This window comes from Lepidochelys kempii, chromosome 17 (assembly GCF_965140265.1).
Source record: "Lepidochelys kempii isolate rLepKem1 chromosome 17, rLepKem1.hap2, whole genome shotgun sequence".
Classification (NCBI taxonomy): domain Eukaryota; kingdom Metazoa; phylum Chordata; order Testudines; family Cheloniidae; genus Lepidochelys; species Lepidochelys kempii.
Window position 1 is genome coordinate 17,266,566 of NC_133272.1, and position 11,611 is coordinate 17,278,176.

The 11,611-nt window shown below is 41.6% G+C and overlaps 1 protein-coding gene across 4 annotated transcripts in view; it reads left to right on the plus strand.

Moving 5' to 3' along the window:
• ANKFY1 (ankyrin repeat and FYVE domain containing 1) overlaps positions 1-11,611 on the plus strand; it is a 59,346-nt gene that overhangs the window by 39,747 nt on the left and 7,988 nt on the right. For 3 of the 4 annotated variants that reach the window (XM_073316187.1, XM_073316189.1, XM_073316188.1), the window contains exons 16-24: positions 1,531-1,649; positions 2,564-2,720; positions 3,969-4,169; positions 6,146-6,322; positions 7,296-7,443; positions 7,689-7,779; positions 8,221-8,345; positions 9,262-9,408; positions 10,077-10,167. In XM_073316187.1, coding sequence (XP_073172288.1) covers positions 1,531-1,649; positions 2,564-2,720; positions 3,969-4,169; positions 6,146-6,322; positions 7,296-7,443; positions 7,689-7,779; positions 8,221-8,345; positions 9,262-9,408; positions 10,077-10,167 — 1,256 coding nt within the window. Of the gene's footprint in view, positions 1-1,530; positions 1,650-2,563; positions 2,721-3,968; positions 4,170-6,145; positions 6,323-7,295; positions 7,444-7,688; positions 7,780-8,220; positions 8,346-9,261; positions 9,409-10,076; positions 10,168-11,611 lie in introns of those variants that run through there. The other variant, XR_012155494.1, reaches the window with a different exon arrangement.

Below are 11,611 nucleotides of genomic sequence, written 5' to 3' on the forward strand. Positions count from 1 at the left end.
TTTCTGAAATTTAAGCATTGTCTTGTGTTCATGCTTGCCTAGCAGAGCAAGATTCCAAATACCTATTAATATATGGTAAATGGTCACTGAAATTTAATTAGTCCTGTTTTTACTATTTTCTTGGGGAAAACAATGCCCTAAATGTGCATGGAATTTGAGGCTATATTAGGAATATTCAGCTGCAGCTTTTTTAGAATTATTCCTGCAAGTCAATTAGTTACTCTCATTACTGACCCAATGATACAATGGGGAACTTTGGACCAGTTTTTATGCCAGTCGTCTTGCTGTATATGTATGTGAAGTTAGGAAAGGTAAATATTCTGCAAGTTTTTATGCAGCCAGTTGTTAAATAGCAATGTCTCCAAGTTGTCTCAATTGCCAGAACTATTCTTTAGACACCTTTGTAGTTGCATAACTTGATCGCTTTTGCTACAATATTACTTAACAAGCAGATCACTTTTAATAAATCGTAATAGCCATTTAATTTAAAAATTACTTATGTCAAACTCCAGCTTGAAGCAATTTTTATAGCCAAAGTTAACTCCTTAACAAATGGAAGTGCAACAACATTATTCATAACAAGACTACATTATTCCAGTGAGCTTACTTTAATTTTAGCTTAGGTATGTTCCTGTGGTGTTAAAAAGGCTTTCTTGCTTCTTGTTGAAAGCTTATGAGCACTTAATACATCTCAAAACACCTCCTGAGAGAACTGGCTGGCCAGCTTCTCTCCTCCTCTTCCCCCCTTACACTTTTTTTTTTGAATTTTTTTAAGCCAGAGGTTCAAAGGAGCTTTATCTTCAAGTTTTTTTCCCCTATTCCAGAAGATCTTGTTCCCAAACAAATGGGGTTTGATGTAGCGATTTTAAGTTCAGACAGAATTGTAGATTACTTTCTACATGCATAAAAGAGTTGGGGCAGAGTGATGTCATCTTTCTGTAAAGAATGAGTGTCCTCTAGCAATGTCATTTATAGTTCCGAATGATTTTTAACTGACCACTTCTTCCATTCTTGCATAGAAGGGTGCACTTACATTTGGTTCCTCATCCTGCTCTAGGTCCCTTTTCATTGAGCATGACTAGTAAAGTTTGACGTACAGCTAATTTCCTTGTGAATGGGGTTATAGGAAGTGGTATTAGATGTCTTGGATCTCCCACTTACTGCTGTGTGTGGTGAGAGTTACCATGGATCTGATGAGCTGGAGTTACAAACCATCTTCCGCTTACTGGATGGATGACCCATCTGGTCTCAAACAAATCTGAAACTTGTTCCCCTTATGGCAGTCTCCTACAAATATTTCACAAGACTAGAGACAGCAGTTCCTAATCCACCTTTTCACAAGGGAAATATATTACAAAAGCCAAGAACTAATGAAGGAATAAAAAAATTTAAAAAACCTATATTGTGATAGCACCATCATGGTGGGGAGGGAGGCGTTTCATTGCTACTCTTTTAAAAAAAAAAATAGCCAAGTGACTGTATAACTGAGATGCAGGCATCTTAGCTTATTGTGCTTCATTGTTAATTCAGGTAAGACATGGCTGTGATGCAACTTGCTGGGGCCCGGGACCAGGTGGATGCTTACAGACCCTTCTGCACAGAGCTATTGATGAAAACAGTGAACAAATAGCATGCTTCCTTATTCGCAGGTCAGATATGAGTCTGTTTTACAAAGTGGTGTAGCCATGTCAGTCCCGGGATATTAGACAAGGTGGGTGAGGGCAATATCTTTTATTGGACCAACTTCTGTTGGTGAGACAGACAAGTTTTTGAGCCACACAGAGTTCTTCAGGTTGGTGTAGCTCAGAAGCATGTATCTCTCTCCAACAGAAGTTAGTCCAATAAAAGATTACCTCACTCACCTTATTGCGCTGCGAAGGAAACTTTTTGTTTGTGTACACATTTCTTGTTTAGAACCTTCAGACAGCACTGTCCATCATACTGGAGAGTGGTGCTTTCCCAGTGGATGCTGTGTTCGGCATTACCCAATGTATCAGTTTGGTAACTTTTTTTAATGTACTCCAGAAAAGATGCTTTTAATGTCTGCAAACAAAGCATAGGTGCACTGGCATAGGGTAACTGTACATCTTAATTTTGTTTCGAGCTAACAGTGGGTATGCACATGTCACTAATCTTAATGAATTGATCATTCTCATTAAACTGTCTTTCTTTTGTTTAGATCTTACTCTTTAGTGTGGAACAGGCTTTATTTATGAAGCACTGATCAAAGCTACCAGGTACACACTGCATGGTAGCTCGCACAGTTGCTGTTTTGAATTGTCAGTTTCCTTCAGTAGTCAAACAATGAAAAGCTCAACACTTTTGTAGTAAAAGTGCTTTTCCCCAAGATGAATGTTAATGTATAAATTCTCACTATTGTTGCTACTGTAACCATAGATGAGGGTAAAATGAACTCTTGCGAGAGGTTCGTTAACACATGCACATGCAATAGCTGCTAGTGAAGGGCTTGTAAGGAAAGAGCTTTCCATATTGGTTCGGAGCTGCTAGTATCAATTCATCCATGGAAGTATATTTGATGGGTACGTTGCTGCTTTCCTTCTAGTGGTTGTGATGTAAATAGTCCTAGACAGCCAGGTGCTAATGGAGAAGGAGAAGAGGAAGCTCGTGATGGACAGACACCTCTGCATTTGGCAGCTTGCTGGGGGCTGGAAGAGGTGGTACAGTGCCTTCTAGAGTTTGGTGCCAATGTAAATGCACAGGTATGTAGAAATGTGTAGGTTTTATTCCAAAAAGTAAAAACACTCTATTGTAAGCTCTCTCTTCAGTTAGCTTGAGACTTTTGATTTAACATGGATCTTTTTTGTCATTATTTTGCATCTTTAAAATAAAACAGAATATTCAGTGCTCAGCCTTCCAAATGTATGGGTAGGAAGGGATTTTGTCTGATTGGACTGGGGAGATCTACTCAACTGTCATACGTGTGTGTTCAACTTCATAACAGAGATGTTTATCTCTTTCCATATATTGTCATCCCTCTCTGGATTATAGAAACTGACTTTTTAAAAAATAATAAACCATTAAGAATTCTTTTAAAAAACAAAAAACAAAACCCTTAACTTAGAGTGCACATATGCCCTAAAGGTCCTGCCTGACTATCCAAAATGTTCTGTTTGACTAGATGTGTGGCATTGGTTTGTTAGAACTGCAATCCCATATGTACCTACATGCATGTAGGTAGTGATCCATTCCAAAACTTCCACCAATCTGAAAACGCATCATAGTATGCATGTCAGGTAATCCTGAAAGTATCTGTTTATATGTTGCATCAATTAAGACCCTTTTAGATCAACTTTTTAAAGCATTGTTTGCTTGATCCATGGAATTTTCTGTTATTTCAGTGCTTATTTCTCCTCCAGAAACGAAGTCCTAAATGCCTCAATATCTAACACAAATAGAGTAGATAAAAATAACAGGTAACTAAGACCCTAAAGTAATTATCAATGTGCTTGCATGATGCAGGAAGTGCAAAGAAACCACTTTTTAACTTGAAATAGGCAGGTGGGAGGTGTGGGGAGGGGAATGTTCAAGTAGTCCATAGCTGAAATAGTAAATCTTACTGATATTTGCTTGATGGTTTCTTTAGTGGCCACATATTGTGGACACAACTGCTAAATACTCATTACTCCAAAAATGTGTGGCTCTTAGGGGAGAGGGAGAAGCAGTATTTGAGAATCTGAATTGGTTTGTTTGAACAGATAGTCCAGATTATTAAGGTCTATTTCCCAAGGACAAAGCCAAATAACAAATAAGACTCAATCTGTGTTGCTGTTAAAATAACAGAGGCTTTAACTGTTTTCTTAAATCATTTAGTACCTTTAAATCTCCCCATCAGGAGGCTCTATATCCCACTCTTGCTGTACTGCTTTTGTCTGCTTGGAGACAAGAGGAAACTTCTGCCTATTACTGTATCTTTGATATGCAATGTGAACTTGATGGTCTCTTTGTAGGATGCAGAGGGAAGGACTCCAATCCACGTTGCCATTAGCAACCAGCATAATGTCATCATTCAGCTGCTGATTTCACATCCAGAAATCAGATTGAATATGCGTGATCGGCAGGGCATGACGCCATTTGCATGTGCTATGACCTACAAGAATAACAAAGCAGCAGAGGCAATCCTGAAGCGGGAGGCAGGAGCTGCTGAGCAGGTAAGGTGGGGACATGATATTCATACTGGGTTCTTTAAACTGTACTAGATGCACAGGTGTGTTCATGCTTTATTTTGCTCTTAACTGGTTTATTCCAGATATTAATCCAGTGTGGCATGCAAGCAAGGTCTGCTGGGAAACCAAAGGCTGCTTGTGTTGAAGTGGTGTGCTGAGCCTTGGTGTCCACATTGTTCTGTATAGTGTCTTGTCAGTTCCTATAGCCATGTTATCTCAACATCTTCCTCAGCATAAATTGAAGGGTGAGCTCAGACAGATGAAGGAAAAAAAAAAAAAAAAGCCAAGAGAAGCAGTGCGTTAAGTCTTTGTAGTGAAATAAAACTTGTTTCAAGCTGTCTTATCTTATGGACTTCTACTGAAGTAAACATGCTAGAACAGTGTTATAAATGATTCTTAAAATTAAACTCTTTTGTTGGTCAAGTACTGGCATTTGGACAGCTTGTTCTGAAGCAGGAAAACACCACTCTTAATTATGACTTAGCAATGCAATGTAAAACTGTGGAACCTTCACCTGTATTGTCAGGCTTCTTGGTGGAAATTTCGGACATCTGTTCAGCAGTCTTCTCCTTCTACCTTGTGTAAGTTAACTACCTATTAAGTATTTTGGGTGCACAGTTAAATCTGTTACCTGCACTATCTAAAACCCTTGTTTTCTGTGAAGTATAACCTCATCCTAAAATCTGTGGTGCACTACTTAATTCTGCCTTTAAGGCACATGTAAACAGTGGTTTTCCCCTCTGCCCCACGAAGAATAATCATGTAAGCACATCTTGCATTAGTGTGCGAGGATTGTATGTTGCCTTCCCTTGCATTAACGGTTATACTCCTGTAAATACATTTAACCAAAATAATTTTGTGTTCCACAAATAACAGAACTGTTAACCTGTTTTGCCTATTTCATTAAAATATTATCCATCTTGCAATTACACCTAGAAATTACAAGATATGAGATGTAGAAAGATACAAAAATATGAAAGAATACAAGCTTGTAAAATACTGGTTTGAAAATGGAGGACCTTTTTAAGAGCTAGCAAAGGCATTCAACCATATTTCTTGGCAACTTTGTATCAGTTGCAGGGAATTGATCTATCCAGTAGGTCTCCTCCATCTCTAACTTCTGATTTAATAGTGGAAAGAATGAGAACTGGCTCTGTGCTTGCAGGTAATGACTGAGATGAGGGCAGCAGGTTGCTTGTATTTGTATTATTGTAACATCTAGGAGCTCTGATTGTTGACCACGTTCTGTACAAACAGAACAAAGACAGTCCCTTTTCTCTGTGGAGCTTAGTCTAAATATAAGACCAGAGAAAAGATGTGGATATAGACAGACAACACAAGGAAACAATGGGGCATTATTGGTGAGCATGATGGGCAGATGTCTCAGTACACCAGCAGCCTAAAAGATTGTCAAGTTTTATCTGTGGGCAGCACAGCTCAGTTCTCTTTAAGGAGAGATATGAAGAAGGATAATGAGTTTTTGTAAATGTTTACAGGGAACTCCAGCATGGGAGAAAACCGTTCTTGTTTGGAAGCTTAACAAGTGGGCAATGGAGGCTGGCATCACTGGCCATTTCAGGGAGAGGCTGACCTTTTTATACTGAATGAGACGATAGGCTGTGAAGGGCCTCGTAGGTGAAAACAGGTAGCTTGTGTTTGGTATGATAGAAAGGGAACCAGTAGAGGGATGCATAGAGAAGGGTGATGTGGTCAAAGTGACAGGGTAGGAAAATGATCTTTGCCGTAGCATTCTGAAAGGACGTGAGTGGGGCAAGACTGCATTTCTCAAAGCCAGAGAAAAGGATGATTCAATAATTGAGACATTGTGCCTTGGAACATACGTCTAGTTAAAAACAGAGCTCAGTGATCATCCAACAATAAACTTGGTCTGTCCTGCTCTTCAGGAAGGCCTTTATGTAAAGCTTCATTGTATACGTGCATGCGCTCTCTCACTGCTTCAGGTGGATAACAAAGGTCGGAACTTCCTCCATGTAGCTGTTCAGAACTCTGATATTGAGAGTGTGCTCTTCCTGATCAGTGTCCAAGCAAATGTGAATTCTAGAGTCCAGGATGCTTCTAAGCTGACACCTTTACATCTAGCTGTACAAGCGGGCTCAGAAATCATTGTGCGCAATCTGGTATGTACTCGAGAGGATTCAAATGATAGAAGCTTTATGTACTTGACTTTCTTCAAGTGTCTCAATGCAGATTATAAACCTTTCTAAAATAGCTCAAGAGTCACCTAGAGTCTACAGCAGAGGTGGGCAAACTACAGCCCGCGGCCTACATCTGGCCCGTGGGACCATTCTGCCCGGCCCCTGAGCTCCTGGCTAGGGAGGCTAGCCCCTGGCCCCTCCCCTGCTGTTCCCCCTCCCCCACAGCCTCAGCTCACTGCACCACCGGCGTAATTCTCTGGGTATCAGGGCTGTGAGCTCCTGGGGTGGGGCAGCACAGCAGCCTGACCCAGTCGTCTGTGTGGTGTGGCTGCCTGTTGGGGGGCAGGGAGGGCGGTGCGGCTGCCTGTTGGGGGGGCAGGGAGGGTTGGATAGAGAGAAGGGAAGTTCGTGGGGTGGCCAGAGGGCAGGGAACGGGGGTGAATGGGGGTGGTCAGGAAGGAGGGGGGGTGGGATGGGGCGGCAGTTAGGCAGGGGTTCTGGGGGCGGTCAGGGGACAGAGCCGGGGCGAGGGGCATGGATAGGGCAGGGGTCCTGGGGGGAGAGATGCAGCGGGGGTTGAATAGGGGGTGGGGGCTGGGCCACACCTGGCTGTTTGGGGAGACACAGCCTCCTCTAACTGGCCCCCCCCATACAATTTCAGAAACCCAATGCGGCCCTTAGGCCAAAAAGTTTGCCCGCCCCAGTCTACAACATTAAACTGGGAGTTGAGATCCATGTGTCATAGTACTAAGTCTTGGTCAAACTTCATATGACCACTTAATCTCTGCCTCAGTTCATCTCTGTATAATATTTGCCTCACACCTAGAGGTGGTGTAAGAACTAATTGGAAAGCATTTATGTAATACATTGAAGTGGAAATTATCTAGTGTACTGGCTGCTAATGTTCTCAAAGGAGACATTTTAGGGATCTCTTCATTCTCATGTTTTCTAACAGCTTCTTGCAGGTGCAAAGGTGAATGAGCTGACTAAGCACCGCCAGACTGCTCTCCACCTAGCGGCTCAGCAGGACCTGCCCACAATTTGCTCTGTCCTTCTAGAGAATGGAGTGGACTTCGCAGCTGTGGATGAAAATGGAAATAATGGTAAATGTATCTACTTCTAAACGTTTGCAAATCTTTGCAGTTTAGCAATCCAGCTCTTGGTATCCTCTGGTTTGGGAGCTGGCTGCTGAGTGGATTCCAATTTTTTCAAGGGTATGAAAGGGACAGGCTAAGTCCTAGAAATACAACTTAAAAAGTGTGGGTATGTGACTTTGCCAGGCTTCCTAACTATTCTGGGATGTCAGGAATGCCACTTGAACCTTGGATTTGTCTTTCCCCCTCCCCAGCTCTTCATCTGGCCGTGATGCATGGTCGTCTAAACAATATCCGTATCCTCCTGACGGAATGTAATGTGGATGCCGAAGCCTTTAATATTCGGTAAATACTGCTGTTGCATACTACTCTGCATGAACACAGACTTTTTAAAAGTTGCTTATGATCTAATAATTGCATATATATAAATGACTGCATCAAAACTTTTAATTCTGTAGATCTAGCTTAGAAGTTGACAATTGATGCACTTTGAAAGTGCACAAAGCAAATGTTCAAAATTCACTTTATTCAAACACCTCTTAATTCTTTCACTATCTTTTCTCAGCATGAATTAACCACTTAAATCACATGCATTGAACTCTAAATCACTGATTCAAGAAAACAATGTAAACTTTATTTACCCATGATGTGCTTTAAAACTGGCTCCCACACTGCTTTATGGACAAGTCAGTCTGACGCTGACTGAAGTAAATATAGTATAAACACATCTTGGTCTGCATTACATGCAGATCTGTTCCAATATCTGAGTGTCTTTTGTGTTGTCAGAGGTCAGTCACCAATGCACATTCTGGGACATTATGGGAAAGATAATGCAGCAGCCATCTGTGAGCTCTTCTTAGAATGTATGCCAGAATATCCCCTAGACAAACCTGATGCTGAAGGAAACACAGGTAACCAGAATGTAGTATGTCTAGAATCTGAATGTTGCTGTTTTAAATACTATACAATGGATGTGAACTGAGAAAAGCAAAACTAGTTAGCATTACACTTGTAAAACTGAGATGCACATATTCAGTTAATAAATTTTAAATCTACTACTTTGCAAGACCAAACTAAAGGTTGTCACAGTTTCAAGGTAACTGTACCTGTGATCACTTTATGGGCTCTTACAGGGTGCCTCCCTTACACTCCAGACCTTTAGCTATCAGGACCACCTTTCTCCAGAGATTTAGGCTGCAAACTCCTGCAATTCATTGATTATATCAGCAGGTATGACTTCAGTTCTGCACCAGTACTCCTGGGCTTTCAAGGATAATGACAGGGTTAACCAGTGACCACCCCAGTTTCATAAAGTGAAATACTATTTGTAAAGATCCATCTTCTCTGTAAATACTTTTCTCTGAATAAAGAGCAGGCCTAGCTTATCAGCCAGTTACCTGTCTTCTTCCTAGGGATTCTGATAGGATTAAAGTAGTGCAAGGTTTGTCTCTCTTGGTCATAGTTCCATATCAGTTCTTGGATGCAGTGTATGTGACCTCTCTATGTCATACATTTGTTCTTTGCTTGCCGGGCCTCTTGAACCAGGTAAAACTAGTCTCTCCAATTTTCCCCCAAGGATTGAGACTTTTTTTCTCCAGAGTTGTTACCTGTCTAGGGATTTGCACTAATTTATTCCCTAGTAACTTCAGTTCCTGTAGGAAACCCTGTATCTCCCCCATTGAGTTAAGTGTTATATGGGCTAGTGATTGTATTCTTAAGTTGACACAGTAGTCCTTGAATATTCCATGTGTCCATACTGTCTGCTACACAAGTATCTCCACATGTTGCATCTGTAAGTGTGGGAAAATGTCTGCCTCTGCTTTTCAGTGCTTCTGTTGGCCTATATGAAGGGAAATGCGAACTTGTGCCGTGCTATTGTGAGAGCTGGGGCTCGTCTTGGGGTTAACAATAACCAAGGAGTCAATATCTTCAACTACCAAGTTGCTACAAAACAGCTTCTCTTTAGACTCTTGGGTAAGTACATTTGGCACTCAAGGCATAACAAAAGCCTAGGCCTTTTTTTATCAGTGAGACCTGCTTAAAGTTGAGACCCTAAATTAGTGGTCTGACTTTGAGGGGACCTGGGCTCATACAGATTTCACTGAGAGTTGCAAGTGCTCATACCTTTGCTCAACCTCTTCAGTGGATCTGTGCTTCACTTCAGGCACTTGGGCTTAAACTGTGGCCATAACTCTTTACCTTCCCTTTCTTAAAAGGGGGATATTTTATCTACTAACATCACATTGGTTTTCAAAATGGAACATTTGTTAAATATACCCCTTGACCACTTGCAGCATGCTCTTTGCACATGTCTTGGACAATGAGAACTGTCTTTCTGGTTCTCATTTAATGTTGCACTCTAGTTGCAAACATTTTCAGGAGGGTCCAGCTTCCATTTACTTCAGAAAATTCTACTAAACATTCTGAACTTTGGCACCAAATATGCTAAATACAGTTTCATTAAGGTTGGTGGGCAATTGTTCAGCTGTTTGAGTCTGTGATGGCAGCGATCTAAGCTCTGAAAGCAGGGGCAAGGTGACCATTCTAAATGTAGTCATAAAAATGTTTGAGCTATGAAGGGGGAGAGACTTGTTTCAAGGGACATACAGGTACTTTAAGGATTTATCTTGCCTTCCTTACAGATATGCTGTCAAAAGAACCTCCCTGGTGTGATGGCTCCAACTGCTATGAATGCACTGCCAAGTTTGGAGTCACAACAAGGAAGCATCATTGGTAACTAAATGTATTAAACATATTACTACAGAAGTAGCGCTGCTCCGCTCCCCCCCCCCAAAAAAAGAGAAGCCACAAAAACCAAAAAAAAAAACCCAGCTAATTTTCAGAATATAACTGGCTTGGTTTAAGCAATCTTGGAAGAAGCATAATCTTCTGTAGTGCTATAAAATACATGTAGATAAATGAGTACTTGATCCCTCTGAATTAAAGCCCTCTTCCATCTCCTACTTCAATTGCTAGGTAGAAGAGGGCTTTTTCAGAGCCCCGTGGCCTGGCTGAAACAGCTCTCAGGTGCAGGTTACCATCTGAATGACTAGCTGCTGGGCAGTAAGCTGCCTGGAGTTGCATGTAAGGAAGGAGGTTGCCTGTCAAGGGAACTCCTTTTTCATTGGGGCAAGAAGCCACTTGCTGTGTTTGTTGGAGAGGGAAATCTGCTGTAAGATGTGTAGTTGTAGCCATGGTGGTCCCAGGATATGAGACCAGGTAGGTGAGGAATATCTTTTACTGGAACAACTTCTTGTCCCTCACCAACAGAGGTTGGGCCAATAAAAGATATTACCTCACCCACACTGCCTTGGGAACCTGCTGTCAGTTACAGCAGGGCTCACAAGCTGTACCAAAGAAGGAAAACCATAGGGACTCTGAAAGCAGTCTGACAGTTTATTGGATTGTGGTCCCATACACATTTTTGTAGAACCTCAGTTACGAACTTTCCCATCAACCACACACCGCATTTGGAACCGGAAGTATACAATCAGGCAGCAGCAGAGACGAGTGGGGAGGGGGGAAAGCAAATACAGTACAGTACTGTGTTCAATGTAAACTCTAAAGAACAAAGGGAAAGCAGCATTTTTCTTCTAAACTGTGAACAAAACGTTTATGGTTCTTTCAAGAGCTACAAACATTTCAGTTACAACCTCCTTTCTCAAGATGTTTGTAACTTTTCGACTGTGTGAAAAGTGCTTGAAATGCAGGTGTTTCTAGCAGGAGTCTACCACGGTTTCTTTGACCTATGTGGCCATAGATGCTTTTTCTGAACTAATCTGCAAAGCTGATGTAGGCTGCTCTTGGCTAATATTTTTCATTGGGTTCAAAGTGAGAGCTTCTATGTCCATGCTCATCAGGGAAGCTGTAGTAGAAACCCAATCGTAATCCAGGCTTGCATAGGTTGGCTGCTATTAGGCCTTTCAGTAGGGACTGATCAGTCATACAGCCAAGATGCATGTGAGGGACAAACGTCACCTAGATGGGGAGATGAAAAGTTGGTGTTAACAGCTGTAGCTCTCTCGGTGGGACTAGCAGAACGGTTTCCAGTGTTTAAGGATCAATATCCGTGATCTCAGGAATTAGGAACAGACTCCAAAAATGGGAGGACTTCCTCACTCACTTAGTATTCACTCTCCTCCGATTAGGCTGGAATGTTTCTCTAAGATAGAACTGA